This window comes from Hypanus sabinus, chromosome 10 (genome assembly GCF_030144855.1).
Source record: "Hypanus sabinus isolate sHypSab1 chromosome 10, sHypSab1.hap1, whole genome shotgun sequence".
NCBI classification, from domain to species: Eukaryota; Metazoa; Chordata; class Chondrichthyes; order Myliobatiformes; family Dasyatidae; genus Hypanus; species Hypanus sabinus.
In genome coordinates, this window is record NC_082715.1 from 37558375 (window position 1) to 37574985 (window position 16611).

The following is a 16611-nucleotide window of genomic DNA, read 5'->3' on the forward strand; positions in this document are numbered from 1 at the left end:
GATGAACCTACACCAATAACCAGATTTTAATTCTGGTTTAAGAGATCGAGAACCATCTTACACGATCAGAATCATTCATTTATTAAAGACTGGTGTCTGTAGCAGTAGGGAAGTTCTCCTCCAGATATTTTCTCGCTTCTGAAGTTGAAATGAAAACTTGTCGTGGAGCATTCGACGGAGAAATTCGAAGCTTCGCAGGGTATAGAAGCGCAGGTTTCATATTTTTCTCATAACATTCAGCCATCAACGGTTTAAAAAGAAGCCTTCTTTTTAAAAGATCTGGACTAAAATCTTCGATCAGGCGGAAGCAAAAATCTTTGATTTTAATCATTCCTACCCGACGAGCTGCTCTTATAACTTGTTCTTTGTCATTTACATAATGGAACCGGACAATTACCACCGAAGGTTTGTCTGTAACACTCGGTGATCGACGCCGAATTCTATGTGCCCGATCCAATAAAGGGGGGTTATTCGGGGAAATCGTCGGAAACGCTTCTTTTAAAAGTTGAGCAAAATATTTCGAAGGGTCATCTTTTTCTATGCCGTCTGGAAGACCAAGTATACGTAAGTTCTGTCTTCTGGACCGATTCTCAAAATCGTCACTCTTGGCTTTAAGGGCTTCCATCAGCTTAATGGTCGAAATTAAATCCTGTTGCAGTTTTCCAATAGTCAAATCTCGCTTCCGAGCTTCTTCTTGCAGAGACGCAATAAGAGCTTGTTGCTGTTTAATTACTAAATCCGTCTTAACCATGTACTCTTGAAAAGCCTTTATATCTTCTTTAAAAAATTGTTGTAGTTCAGCAAATTTTTTATCCAAAACCTCCATAAACAATTCAAAAGTTAATTGTGTTTGTTGTGTCGGAGCCTGCTTTTTTCCGTTACCGTTCGGATTACGTCCGGGATCCCGTCCCTTAGACCTGAGAGACATTTCTGTTTGCATATCTTCAAAAGTTCACAACAAACTCTTGGCAGTAAATCCAAAAAAAAAGAATAAAGAAACTTTCGGTATAGGTAAAAATAAGCTGAATAAGGGTGATCAAAGGTTAAAAAAAGTAAAGGTTATGGAGCGAATCCAAAACGGTACTCACTCCATGAGCGTCTCCAGCTGACTCTTTCAACTTAACATCTAACTATATTGCTAGACTCAATATTGCTACACCAAAGATTTGGTAGTTCATTTGGGCAGGATTTAAAGTAGTTTAAAATAGCCTGGGTAGGGTATGGACACCAGTGCACAGACTCACAAAGGATAGGAGGCCTTGCTGAAAATGGTGGGCAAGAAATCAAGGAGCAGGTATCTAAGGATGTTACTAGCTGCACATTAGCACAGCAGGTAGCATATTGCTATGATAGTGCCAGTGACCCAGGTTCAATACCACAGCAGGTAGCATATTGCTATGATAGTGCCAGTGACCCAGGTTCAATACCACAGCTGCCAGTTAGGAATTTGGATGTTTACCCCATGACTTCTGTCTTGCAAGGAATACTCCTACTTCCCTTCCAATACTTCTTGATCCTGATAGTATCTGTACTCTCGTATAAAACCGTGGTCTCTGCTTCAAATATTTAATATGGAAAGATGTCCTTATTTTATGCTTCTCTTCAATAAATAAAACTAACTACTTTTGAAGTTGTGCCAATATTGGGCAAGAATCCAGATGTTGTGGTCCATGTAGGGACCAATGACGTGGGTAGGATGAGTGAGGGGGTCCTGCATAGGGAGTTCAGGGAGTTAGGTGCAAAGCTGAAGAGCAGGACCTCCAGGGTAACAATCTCAGGATTGCTACCTGTGCCACGTGCGAGTGAGGGAAGGAACAGAAAGATTATACAGATTAATACGTGGCTGAGAGGATGGTGCAGGAGGGAGGGCTTCAGGTTTTTAGATAATTGGGCTTTGTTCCAGGAAAGGTGGGATCTGTTCCGAAGGGACGGTTTACACCTGAACTGGAGCGGTACTAACATTCTTGCAGGAAAGTTTGCTAGTGCTTCTTGGGGGGGGTTTTTTAAACTAAATTTGCAGGGGGCAGGGATCCAGAATGTGAGAGAGGATAGAGAGAGGAAGAATAAAGGACAGGTGGGGACTACACGGTTCCGGAATATTAAGTGTGTAGTAGAGAAAGGTGAGGCGGAACAAGTGATAAGGAGGACACATGTACAGAGGGATGGTCTGACGGAACATGAAGTTAAAAGTGTTGAAAGAATAAGTAAATTTAGGAAGGACAACAAAATTCTAGGGGCGTATAGCCCAATGGGAGTTCGGGGAGCTGGGTTAAGAACAATAGGCAGCGATTCAAACAGAGAGAGGAGAAATGGGCTAAAAATTCTATATCTGAATGCATGGAGAGTCAGAAATAAGGCGGATGAGGAAGCTCAGGTGTAAATGGGTAACTATGATGTTGGGATAACGGAGACATGGCTGCAGGGAGATCAGACCTGGGAAATGAATGTACAAGGGTATACGTGCTATCGTAGGGACAGAAATGTGGGCAGAGGGGGTGGGGTGGCCCTGTTGGTGAGGAATGAGATTCAGTCCTTTGCAAGGGGGGACATAGGGTCAAGGAGAAGTAGAGTCTGTGTGGATAGAACTGAGGAACAGTAAGGGCAAAAGGACCCAAATGGGTGTTGTCTACAGGCCACCAAACAGTAGCATGGATATTGGGTGCAAGTTGAATAGGGAGTTAACATTGGCATGTGGCAAAGGTAATGTTGCAGTAGTTATGGGGGATTTCAACATGCAGGTGAACTGGGAGAATCAGGTTGGTGCTGGACTACAGGATAAGGAGTTTGTAGAGTGCCTACGGGATGCATTCTTGGAACAGCTTGTACGAGAGCCGACCAGGGACAAGACTATTCTGGATTTAGTGTTATGTAATGAACAGGATTTGATAAGCGATCTTGCAGTAAAGGAGCCATTAGGAGGTAGTGATCATAATATGATAAGTTTTTATCTGCAATTTGAGAAGGATAAGGGCAGCTCGGAGGTGTCAGTGCTGCAGTTGAACAGGGGAAACTATGGAGCCATGAGGGAGGAGCTGGCCAAAGTTAAATGGACGGATGTCCTAGCAGAAAAGACAGTGGAACAGCAATGGCAGGTATTCTTGGGAATAATGCACAAGGTGCAAAATCAGTTCATCCCCCAGAGAAGTAAGGATTCAAAGGGGGGAAAGGGGCCACAGTGGTTGACAAAGGAAGTCAGAGATTGCATAGCATTTAAAAAAAAAGGAAGTATGACAGAGCTAAGGTGAGTGGGAGGACAGATGATTGGGAAGTTTTTAAGGAACAACAGAACTTAACTAAAAAGGCAATACGGGGAGAAAAAATGAGGTACAAACGCAAGCTAGCCAGGAATATAAAGGAAGATAGCAAAAGCTTTTTTAGTGTAAAGGGGGTTTCTTCTTTTTTCTATGTTACTGTTGGGAAAGAGCTTCTTTGTTTTGTTAAACGCAGGAATGTTTCTTTGTTGCGAGAGAGCGCTGCGAGAATTGTATTCCTTTGTAAACCAAATGGGGATTAATGTTCTTTCTTCTGAGTCTGTAAGCTTTTGTTGACGGGATTTTGGGGAGATCGGCGTGAGGGGGTTGAGAGAGAGGACGCAATGCTGTTAGCTGTGCGAGGAATGGACCCCAAGCGGGGATCCGGGGACAGGAGGTACTCCGAGGAGGGGGGGGGTGAAGCTAGATGTGCTTGGTTGACCACTCGGAGGGACCTGAGCTGCGAGTCAAGGAGTTCGGAGGGGATCGAATGGTGGCCAGAAGACTTCAGTAATTGAGCTCCAACGGTTGTGCACGATGTGGTTTGGACTTTGATAAGTTTGGCGCCTTTTCTTTATTTTTCCTCTTCATATATACTGTATCGTTATTAATCACTTAGTTATAGTAACCTTTATAAATTGTACTCATTTAATCGCTTATGGTGTACTGTCTGTTTTTGGGCATGACAGGGTCATCACACAGCATCCACACCAGCTGATTACCCAGCTGCTCCCCCTAGACGAGAATGAGCTGAGCGAGCCTGAGGCGACCCAGGGGGTTACATTGTGAGGTGTTCGTCCGGGATTGATTTCTGTGGAAGCTGTGTGATCGCCCTCTTTAAATTGTGTCTGTGGCGAAGAGCTGGCGTGCGATTGCTGGTTATCACTGCGTGTGTGATGGGTGGGGTGGCTGCTGTTGGTAGCCTGGAGGTCGTTGTTCGAGTTCCGACTAGTGCTGACGAAATGGTGGTGGGACCATGGGTTGTCCGTACTGTTTGGAGAGTGAGGAGTGACAGGTTGGGATGTTTCAGCAGTGGTGAGCTCCGCCTGGTTGTTGGAATAATGTCCAGCCCTAAAGGGGCGGAGGCGTGGGCGGAGCGGACCTCTCAGTTGTTGGGTGAGTGGCAGTGCTTGGCTGAGAGAAAGCGACAGGGATTGGTTGAAAGTTTGAGTAGGCGGGCTGGTGACGTTGTTAGAACAGTCGGGCACAATTACCGCGAAGTGACAGCTGCCAGTTCTGGGAAAGTGTGGGAAAATGCGTGTGGTTCGACTGGAAGTCAAATGCCGCAGCTGTGGGGGGCTTATCATATCCGTGGCAGGAGATTGGTGGAAAGTTTTTAGGGTATCCCTTTTGCTTGTGGTGCCAAGGGGATCTGTCAAGGGGATCAGTTGTTCCGTTGATTCAAGAGGTGTCGGGAAACTTAGAGGAGGCCCAGTGGGGGAACGGCTTGGGGTCTCTTGGGGAGCACGTTCCCAGCAATGTACCAAGGAACTCCCGAAAGGAACAGACTCTATTCCTGAAGGCTTAGAGGGGCCATGCGCACAGGTGTTGTTACGGATGGATGGAAGTCAAGTTAAAGCCATCCTTGGCACCGGGGCGTCAGTTAAGTTGCTGTACAGTTTGTTTTATAACCGTTATTGGAAGCATTTACCCTTGACGACATTGAGGGCACTGGAGATTTGGGGTACCCTTGCCATTGATTATCCAGACGACGGTTGTTGGTCAGTGAAAATGGAGTTCTTGGAGGCAAAAGTGGAGGTGACTGAGGTTCATGAGTCGTTAATGCTGATGTGTCCGGACCCAGTTGAGATGGGCAGCGTTTCTGTTCTAGAGAACCAATATCCTGCTGGTGCGCTTGGAGGCCTGCCCAGAGGAAGCGGGTGAGCGCTGTTAGGAGGCATTGTCGATTCACCCAGAGTTTCGAGCTGCTTGCGCGGACGTGTGTAGCAGCATTGGGCCGATACCGAATTCAAACAAGAGCCAGTGGTGGTACGGCCTGGGGGAAGTATCTGAGGGTGAGACCCTCTTAGTGGACGCTGCGAAATACCACGAGGGAGGGGAGTTGACTGCTGAAGACACCTCAGAGAGAGAGAGGTTGCGGCAACTGGCCCTACAGCCGTGGAAGACATAGGCAGCGTGTGTGTGGATTATAGTGCGTTGAAGAGGCACACTGTCAGTGACCAGAATATGGCCCTGAGGGCCGAAGAGGCGATGGCCTGTCTCAGTGGTGCAATGTGGTTTAAGGTGCTGGATCTGAGGAATGGATGTTGCCAGATCCCGATGAGTGGGGCCGACAAGGAGAAGAATTCCCTAGGAGTTATAAATTCCCTAGGAATCTTCGGGTCCGAAAAGATGCCACAGGGCATATCTGGAGCCCTTGCAACCTTCCTGCGGGGCAGGTGGAAGACCACAGGGGATGTGGAGGCGTTTGGAGTTTTGGTGTATGTGGATGATCTCTTGGTATTTGGATTTGCCTCAGGAGAATATGAAGTGAGGTCGTTGCAGGAGCAGCTGAGAACTACCGAGTTAAAGTGTTTCCTGGACACGTGCCAGGGCTGGCGAAGGTCGCAGCTCATGAGTGACTGTCTCTACAGAATCAAGTTTGAAATGAAGACGGAGAGACTGGAGAAAGTGATCTGGAACCATTTGGAAGACTTACAAGTTGGAGAGAATGAAGAAAGTTGTCTGACTGAGGGCAATAGCAAACTGAGAACCTGGAGAGGGGAGTTTGCGGAGGTGAAGAAATTACAGACGAAACTCAGAAGAGGGAAGCGGAAGCTTGAAAGGAACCTGAAGATGACCATCGACAGTTCAAATGAAGTGCAAAACCTGAAAGTTGATCTGGAAGAAGTCATGAGGAATACAGATTCGATGGATGATGTGCTGGATGTGTGGTACATGCTGCCTTTTGCTGACTTTCCCTCGATTGAGGAAGAGACCTTTGGCCCTTCTCCCATTGAGTCAGGTGTAGCGGGGAGGGTTAGCTGTGTGCAGTGTGGGGTATGAGTGAGAGGTTGAGAGAGGAGTTGGTAGTGGGCCCAAGGTACCCCCAGTTGTGTCCGAGCCTGAAGGGTTTAGGTGAGGGGGTACGGAGGTCTCAGAAGGGTTAGGGAACTCCCAGATAGTTGGCCTAAGTAGCGCCTGAGGAACAGGGCGTGAGGTTTACTGTGTGGAGAGGAGATGTCACTGTTTGTGCTTGGGTTACGGTGTGTTGGCAGGAAAGGTGGCGAATTATTTAATAGTCATGAGGACATGACTTTTATTTGGTGGGGGGGGGAGTATAAAGGGGATTTCTTCTTTTTTCTTTGTTACTGTTGGGAAAGGGCTTCCTTGTTTTGTTAAACGCAGGAATGTTTCTTTGTTGCGAGAGAGCACTGGGAGAATTGTATTCCTTTGTAAACCAAATGGGGATTAATGTTCTTTCTTCTGAGTCTGTAAGCTTTTGTTGACGGGCTTTTGGGGAGATCGGCGCGAGGGGGTTGAGAGAGAGGACGCAATGCTGTAAGCTGGGCGAGGAACGGACCCCAAGCGGGGGTCCGAGGCCAGGAGGTACTCCGAGGAGGGGGGATGAAGCTAGATGTGCTTGGTTGACCACTCGGAGGGTCCTGAGCTACTAGTCGAGGGTTTGGAGGGGATCGAATGGTGGCCAGAAGACTTCAGTAATTGAGCTCCAACGGTTGTGCACGATGTGGTTTGGACTTTGATAAGTTTGGCGCCTTTTCTTTATTTTTTCTCTTCATATATACTGTATCGTTATTAATCACTTAGTTATAGTAACCTTTATAAATTGTACTCATTTAATTGCTTATGGTGTACTGTCTGTTTTTGGGCGAGGCAGGGACATCACACAGCATCCACACCAGCTGATTACACAGTTTGGCGGTGCCGAAGGCTGCTCTCCCTAGACGAGAACGAGCTCAGTGAGCCTGAGGCGACCCAGGGGGTTACACTAGGTATGTGAAGAGAAAGAAGATAGTTAAGAACAATGTTGGGCCCTTGAAGAATGAATTGGGTGAAATTGTTATGGGAAACAGAGAAATGGCAGAAGAACTTAATGAGTACTTTAGATCTGTTTTCACTAAGGAAGACACAAGCAACCTCCCAGATGTATGGATGGGCCAAGGACATAGGGTAACAGAGGAAATGAAACAGATTGACATTAGGAAGGAAACAGTGATGAGTAGACTGATGGGACTGAAGGCTGACAAATCCCCAGGTCCAGATGGTCTGCATCCTAGGGTACTAAAGGAGGTGGCACTGGAAATTGCGGATGCATTGGTAATCATTTTCCAATGTTCCTTAGATTCAGGATCAGTTCCTGAGGATTGGAGAATGGCTAATGTTATCCCACTTTTTAAGAAAGGAAGGAGGGAGAAAACAGAGAACTATCGACCTGTCAGCCTGACATCGGTGGTGGGGAAGATGCTAGAGTCCATTATTAAGGATGAAATAGTGGCATGTCTAGATAACAGTGATAGGATTGGGCCGAGCCAGCATGGATTTACCAAGGGCAAATCATGCTTGACTAATCTATTGGAGTTTTTCAAGGATGTAACCAGGAGTTAGACAAGGAAGATCCAGTGGATGTAGTGTACCTCGATTTTCAGAAGGCATTTGATAAGGTCCCACATAGGAGATTGGTGGGTAAAATCAAAGCACAGCGTATCGGGGGGGAAGACATTGACATGGAAAGAAAACTGGTTGGCAGATAGAAAGCAAGGGATAGCGGTGAATGGGTGTTTCTCGGAATGGCAGGTGGTGACTAGTGGGGCGCCACAGGGTTCGGTATTGGGACCACAGCTGTTTACAATTTATGTCAACAATTTAGATGAAGGCATTGAGAATAACATCAGCAAATTTGCAGATGATGCTAAGCTGGGTGGCAGTGTGACGTGATGAGGATGTTAGGAGAATTCAGGGTGACTTGGATAGGCTGGGTGAATGGGCAGATACTTGGCAGATGACGTTTAATGCGAATAAGTGTGAGGTTATCCACTTTGGGAGTAAGAACAGGAAGGCAGATTATTATCTGAATGGTGTAGAGTTAAGTAAGGGAGAAATACAAAGAGATCTAGGAGTCCCTGTTCATCAGTCACTGAAGGTGAATGAGCAAGTGCAGCAAACAGTGAAGAAGGCTAATGGAATGTTGGCCTTTATTACAAAAGGAATTGAGTACAAGAGCAAGGAAGTCCTCTTGCATTTGTACAGAGCCCTGGTGAGACCACACCTGGAGTATTGTGTACAGTTTTGGCCTCCAGGGTTAAGGAAGGACATCCTGGCTGTAGAGGAAGTGCAGTGTAGATTCACGAGGTTAATTCCTGGGATGTCTGGACTGTCTTACGCTGAGAGGTTAGAGAGACTGGGCTTGTACAAGCTGGAATTAAGGAGATTGAGAGGGGATCTGATTGAAACATATAAGATTATTAAGGGATTGGACAAGATAGAGGCAGGAAATATGTTCCAGATGCTGGGAGAGTCCAGTACCAGAGGGCATGGTTTGAGAATAAGGGGTAGGTCATTTAGGACAGAGTTAAGGAAAAACTTCTTCTCTCAGAGAGTTGTGGGGGTCTGGGATGCACTGCCTCGGAAGGTAGTGGAAGCCAATTCTCTGGATGCTTTCAAGAAGGAGCTAGATAGGTATCTTATGGATAGGGGAATCAAGGGATTTGGGGACAAGGCAGGAACCGGGTATTGATAGTAGTTGATCAGCCATGATCTCAAAATGACGGTGCAGGCTCGAAGGGCCGAATGGTCTACTTCTGCACCTATTGTCTATTTTCCTTAAAGCAACTTATAAACTCTCTAAACAAAATAATCCATACCAATTCACCTTTTCATTACTTAAAACTCATTAAATCTGTTTTATTTTAGCAATGACAGCCCAAGTAACTTACTTGTCACCTTGTAACTATATACAACCTCTGCCCATTTAATAAGCATAAAGATTTAATAACTACCGTATATAAATTCATCTTAACTACCTGCACTGCCCTCCACTTATGACAACCAAAATCTTTTTTTTTTGTGGAGAGGATTATTGGCAATGGTTTCACATCTGGATAATCTGCCATAATCACTGTCAACAGCAATTAAATAGTAACTGAAACAGGGATTTACCTGATACAAGCATACCTAACCTCTCCCCTGTCTATCAATGTAATCAAATAGAAATATCACAAAATCACAAAGATCTCTGATTCCTAAGTCCTGCATCAGGATTTGACTGTATAAACAACAGCTCTAATTTACCCAGTCTGGTGTCAAATCTTTCAGTGGGAGAGCATTTGGAGATAGTGATAGGAACAGCCAAGTTAGAAAAGCATGTAATTGGAGCAAGGGGAACTAGAAGGCTATCAGGCAGGAAACCGGAAGATTAAATTGGAAACAGATGTTCCCAGGGAAAAGTATGGGAGAAATGTGGCAAATGTTCAGGAGATATTTGTGTGGAGTTCTGCATAAGTATGTTCCAATGAGACAGGGAAGTTATGGTAGAGTACAGGAACTGTGCGAGCTAGGTAATGTTAGAGATCTAGAAGATATGGATAACAGGAAGAAGCTTAAGAAGGAAATTAGGAGAGCCAGAAGGGGCCATGAGAAGGCCTTGGCAGGCAGAATTAAGGAGAACCCCAAGGCATTCTACAAGTATGTGAAGAGCAAGAGGATAGGAGAGCCAGAAGGGGCCATGAGAAGGCCTTGGCAGGCAGAATTAAGGAAAACCCCAAGGCATTCTACAAGTATGTGAAGAGCAAGAGGATAAGATGTGAAAGAATAGGACCTATCAAGTGGGAAAGTGTGTATGGAAGCGGAGGAAATAGCAGAAGTACTTAATGAATACTTTACTTCAGTATTTACTATGGTAAAGGACATTGGTGATTGTAGTGATGACTGCAGCGGACTGAAAAGCTTGAGCATGTAGATATTAAGAAAGGGGATGTGCTGGAGCTTTTGAAAAGCATCAAGTTGGATAAGTCGCTGGGACTGGATGAGACGCACCCCAGGCTACTGTGGGAGGTGAGGGAGGAGACTGCTGAGCCTCTGGCAATGATCTTTGCATCATCAATGGAATAGGAGAGGTTCCGGAGGATTGGGGGCTGCAGATATTGCTCCTTTATTCAAGAAAGGGAGTAGAGATAGCCCAGAAAAATATAGACCAGTGAATCTTACTTCAGTGGTTGGTAAGCTGATGGAGAAGATGCTGAGAGGCAGGATTTATGAACATCTGGAGAGGTATAATATAATTAGGAATAGTCAGCATGGCTTTGTCAAGGGCAGGTCTTGCCTTATGAGCCTGATTGAATTTTTTGAGGATGTGACTAAACACATAGATGAAAGAAGTGCAGTAGATGTAATGTATATGGATTTCTGCAAGGCATTTGATAAGGTACCCCATGCAAGGTTTATCGAGAAAGTAAGGAAGCATGGGATTCAAGGGGACATTGCTTTCTGGATCCAGAACTGGCTTGCCCACAGAAGACAAAGAATGGTTGTATTCTGCATGGAGATCAGTGACCAGTGGTGTGCGCCTCAGGGATCTATTCTGGGACCCTTACTCTCTGTGATTTTTATAAATGACCTGGATGAGGAAATGGAGGGATGGATTAGTAAGTTTGCTGATGACACAAAGGTTGGAGGTGTTGTAGATGGTGTGGAGGGCTCTTAGAGGTTACAGCAGGACACTGATAGCATGCAAAACTGGGCTGGGAAGTGGCAGATGGAGTTCAACCCAGTTAAGTGTGGGGTGGTTCACTTTGGTAGGCCAAATATGATGGCAGAATATAGTATTAATGGTAAGACTCTTGGCAGTGTGAAGAATCAGAGGGATCTTGAGGTCCAAGCCTATAGGATGCTGAAAGCAGCTGTGCGGGTTGACTCTGCAGTTAAGAAGGCGTATGGTGTACTGGCCTTCATCAATCGTGGAATTGAACTTAGGGGCCGAGAGGTAATGTTGCAGCTATATAGGACTCTGGTCAGACCCCACTTGGAGTACTGTGTTCAGTTCTGGTCTCCTCACTACAGGAAGTATATGGAAACCATAGAAAGGGTGCAGAGGAGATTTACAAGGGTGTTTCCTGGATTGGGGAGCATACCTTATAAAAACAGGTTGAGTAAACTCGGCCTTTTCTGCTTGGAGCAATGGAGAATGAGAGGTGACCTGACAGAGGTGTATAAGATAATGAGAGGCATTGATGAAGTGGATAGTGTTACAAAGGATGAACAGCTCTGATGGGCAGAAGGGTGCAAGGTTGCCCATGTCCCCCTCCCCTGGGAGAATCACAAACTGTTACTATTGCCAGGCTGTTAATGAGAGAGAAAGAGATGGAACAAAAACATACTTGGACTGGAACATTTGCTTCAGATAAGGGAGAGATAACACCGGGGGAGAGAGACCATATTATGACTCCTGTAAGACTTACGGCTCCGGAGAGGGCTGTTTACTTGGTACTATTCTGTTCATTAAAATTCCTCAGTGGACAGCCGGACTAAGCCATTCAAAACTGATTGACACCCAAGACCCCATGAGTAGGGATAAAAGTGAGGTCTGGGGAGACACACCTCAGACGCACCAAGAGACACACTAGTGAGCACTGCTTAAGTGTTGGAACCCACGAGAAAGTGTGAAGCATCGGAGACCGAAAGAAGGATTGGTCAATTTTAACTCACAGTGTTTATAGTGAGGCTGGTGGGGGCTTGTGTGTGTGTCCACCCTTGCCTGGGTGACGAGTCCACCATAGAAGAACGGTCTAGCTCGGGGGTCGGCAACCCGCGGCTCCGGAGCCACATGTGGCTCTTTTACGTCTGTGCTGCGGCTCCCTGTTGCTTTGGGAAATAATTGGTCAGTATTTAATTAAAATGTATTTTATGTTAGTTTGTTAGTTTTTGAAATGTAATTCTAAATTTGAAGATTATGGTGATCTTGTACAATCTAAATAAGACGTTGTGGCGACCCATTTCCTGACACATCCGAACCGGCTCACAATTAGCCAGCGTTCAGGCTAAGGGAGATAGCCTACGGGGGTTTGTGAGTACGTGTCTTTTGCAGCATCCGCGCCCATGGGGGGCGGGTTGAGGGAGGCTTAAAAGCAAGGCTGTTTAGTTCGAATAAAGCTATCTTTGACTGCAGTTTACTGACTGCGTGTAGCACACCGCTACAACGTGTTTTTATCGCTGGCTGTCCAGAGGGGAGGTGCTGAAACGCTTTGTCGCGTGTCTGGAAGAAGTGAAAACTTTCCTGGGCAGCAAAGGGCTCATCTTTCCTGAGCTGGAACAGCCAGAGTGGCTGGAAAAGCTACACTTCATGGTAGACATGACAGCGCACCTGAACACAGCTCTTCAGGGGTAAGGACGTACAGCCCTGCGCATGTTGGAGGATGTTTTGGCATTCGAGCGCAAGTTGACAGTGCTTGCCAGAGATTTACAGAAAGGCACATTGTCTCACTTCCCCAATTTGAGAGAGTTCAAACAAGGTCACGACATGATAAATTCGGAGTATTTACATTCTGCAATCATCGCAATGCAAACATCGTTTGGGAAACGCTTATGTGAGTTCAGAGAGGAAAAAAACACATTATCCTTCCCGGTCACTCCCCTAAGCATCGATCCATCCCTACTGAATACGACTGCATTGTCAGGTGTGAGTCAACCTGACCAAGTATGATAAATATTTTAATTGCCTATTATTTTACGTATATTCATATGTTTTCAGTGTTCAGTGAAATAGTCCTTTTATTTTTCAGGTTGACAGCTGGCTGACGTTATTTTTGGTTTGCTGCTGGCGGCAAATTTAAGTTTGGCGTTTTTCATAAATACAAGAAGGACTCAAATAGACGTTGAGTATTTTACTTAAAAGTAACCTTCAACCCAACGTCTTTTTTTCGGAGTTCAAAATGTTTTTGTTGCACGCAGAAATGTAATTTCGTTTTCTCTGCAGGAGTTCATCAATTTCATAAATGCAACACATTATAGTTTGTTTATACATAGCATAAAGGCAAAACAAAACGTTGTATGCAGTGTTATTTCATTTTAAATGTCAAACGGGTTTTGCGGCTCCCAGTGTTTTCTTTTCTGTGGGAAACGGGTCCAAGTGGCTCTTTCAGTGGTAAAGGTTGCTGACCCCTGGTCTAGCTAAAGGACAGAGGGGTCATAACTGAATGACCACACCGATACGACGGATCAAGAACATAAAGGAAGGTTTGCAAGACAATAGCTGTCACTGTTTGCTCGCTCTCTCTCCCTCCAACAGTTACAACAAAAGAATCAAGAACTACCTCAGCCTGTATGAACTGAACTGAACTTTATACTCACACATGACAATTCATTATCCCCTAGACAACGATAGAGCTTGTTTATTATTGATTATTATTATACCCACACTTTTAGGTTTAGTATTGCTAATGTGTATTATCTGTATATTTGCATTGTTGATATTGATTTGTATATTTTACTAATAAACACTGTTTGGAAAATAGTACCAGACTCCAACGGATACTTCTGTCTTTGCTGGTAAGACACCCAGTTACAGGGTACATAACAAATGTCAGAGGCTTTTTCCCAGGGCTGAAATGGCTGCCAGAAGAGGACACAGATTTAAGGTGCTGGGGAGCAGGTACAAAGGAGATGTCAGGGTTAAGTTTTTTTATGCAGAGAGTGATGAGAGCGTGGAATGGGCTGCCGGCAACGGTAGAGGAGGCAGATACGATAGGGTCTTTTAAGAGACATTTGGATAGGAGCTTAGAAAAATAGAGGGCTATGGGTAAGCCTAGTTATTTCTAAGGTAGGGACATGTTTGGCACAAGTTTGTGGGCCAAAGGACCTGTATTGCGCTGTAGGGTTTCTATGTTTCTAATGAAGAAAACAATTTACAACTTTGTTGACAACACTCCAAACAAAAAAAGGTGTGCTATTACATTAATCCAGAATAGAAAAAAATTTCTGGATACTCTGGCAGCCTTTCAGAAATTCATCTAATAGTTTGCAAAAATTTTTGTTTCCGTAGGACTTATCTTTTACTGGTGCAAAACAGCTATGATGTGAACAGGAATGGAAAACGCAAAATTTATCTACTGGGAGATTTGCAACCTCACTTGCTTGGAAAACGACAATGTGTGAAACCACCAGGTTTTATAAAATCACAGAAAGTTGGGAGAAATGGGGTTAAGGGAAACAAATAATGCATGATTGTAATACTATCTTTTACTTCCTGTGACCTCACATACAACCTTGTACGTGACTTAGTATTATGGTGATCCACAGTATGATTTGAGTAGCAAAAAAAATTAGAAGGAAGCAATGTTAGGCCAGTGAAATTTAGCCAAGCACTGACATTAAAATGTAGATTGAAAACACTTTTTGCATTTTATATAACATTTTGAATGTGAAAGTTTCAAGAGGATTTTGGATAATTATCCCATTATACATTGCAATATTGATGTTCAATTTACCTTGTATACAGATTCCAATGGCATTCTGTCAGGGTATGTTTTCTCTTTGTCAACAGTCTGCATTCTCTTAAAAGGTCCTCTGGAAAACAAGTTCTTGAAACTCCTCTAAAAAATATTAAAAAAAGTTTTAAAACAGAGTAGTTTTATACACCTAAAATGCAGGATCAGACCAGACATCAACATCAGATACTTAACATCCAAGTGAAGTTACCAGTGAACTTTTCAATAATTGCATAAATTAAAGGAAACCTTCACAAAGGGGCGAGGAAAGGCCAAATGAACCAATTGTAAATGTAAACTGATATAAACATGCATCCTAAATCTGGCTTTAAAGGTGGTAGCATTCCTTCCAGGGAGATGGGTTAACAATGTTTATCCACTCTTTAAAATCAAAACAAACTAGTTTGCTAGACCAAGGGAAACTTGACTAGTAAAGGACTGACTCCTAAATTCAGTATACCTTAATGCTTCATACTTGCAAATCCTTCCAGTCCCTAACCACCATTCCACGTCATCTTCAATTCTTCTGATTCTCCACCTCACTATATTTAGCTAATGCTCACATTTCTGGCTATTCTTTCCAACTGTGTATCTTATAGTCATATGGCTTCTCTTCCTCCCTACGTCAATCCTCCTACTTACAAGGAGCCTCCAATGTCTGCTTCAGTCTTTGACCATTAATCTCCTGAGCATCAGATCTTTTCTCTCACCTTCTTGCTACTGATTCCTGCATAATTCTAATCGAAATATGGCCACCAATTTTTACAGTGGTGTCTGAACTTTCCACCTGGCTTCTACCACGACACTATTCCTCCTAGCAACACACCAAAATGCTGGAGGAACTTAGCAGGCCAGGCAGCATCTATGGAAAAGAGTACAGTCAACATTTTGGGCCAAGACCCTTCAGCAGGGCTGGAGAAAAACAAGGTGATAGATGAAACTGGGGGGAAGAGTACCAGAGGAAAGTGATGGGCAGGCAAGGAGACAAGGCGAAAGAGAGAAAAGGGGATGGGGAATGGTGAGATGGGGGCGCATTACCCGAAGTTTGAGAACCTGCAGGCGGGGGGTGGTGTACTGTAGTAGTCTGGCAGACTGACATCCACCTTGCTGAGGCCCAGCGACAACTGTCAGACTCCTCCTCTTACATACCCCTCAAACAGGATCCCACTAAGGAGCACTAGGGCATTGCCTCCCACACCATTACAGAACTTATTATCTCTACAAACTTCATAGTTTCCATATCCCACACCTCCTGTTTCTTCCTCCTACTCAAGATCCACAAACTTGCTTATCCAGGTAGATCCATTGTTCAGCTTGTTCCTGCCCATTGAACTCATATCTGCATACCTTGACTCAGTTTTATCCCCCCTGGTTTAGTCCCTTACAAGTACACAGAAGTAGTAAAATTATAAACAGAAGGCAATATATTGTTACAGAGAAATGCAATGAAGGTAGACAAAGTATAAGGGCCACAATAAAGTAGATTGGAAAGTCAACAGTTCAGCTTTTAGCATTTGAGAGGTTTGTTCAAGATTTGCTAATAGTGGGATTTAAGCTGTCCTTAAGTCTTGTGGTCTATCCTTTTAAGCATTGCCTGATGGGAGGGGAGATAAAGCGAATGACTGGGAGGGGCACTTAATTATGTTGACTGCTTTCCCAAAGCAGTAAGAAGTGCAGACAGGGTTTGGAAAGGAGAGGTGGGTTTGCGAGATGAACTGGGCTGCACTCCCGATTGGGCAGAGCAGTTCCCATACCAAGCTCCATTGTGAACATATTCAATAACTCTGTCTCCACAGCTCTAAGCTGGAATTCCAAAGAGTAACAAACTTTGAAGAAGAAATTCCTTCTCATTTCCCATGAAGGGGCAATCCTTATTCTGAAAGTATGCCATTAGTTTTACATATATCTACTCAGGTGAACAG

At 44.5% G+C, this 16611-nt stretch overlaps 1 protein-coding gene across 1 annotated transcript in view; it reads right to left on the reverse strand.

Annotated features, from left to right (window-relative positions):
• The window catches only part of gtf3c2 (general transcription factor IIIC, polypeptide 2, beta), a 118774-nt gene that overhangs the window by 12509 nt on the left and 89654 nt on the right, over nucleotides 1–16611 (reverse strand). Inside the window, exon 17 of the mRNA XM_059981684.1 lies at nucleotides 14690–14794. Coding sequence (XP_059837667.1) covers nucleotides 14690–14794 — 105 coding nt within the window. The remainder of the gene's footprint in view (nucleotides 1–14689; nucleotides 14795–16611) is intronic.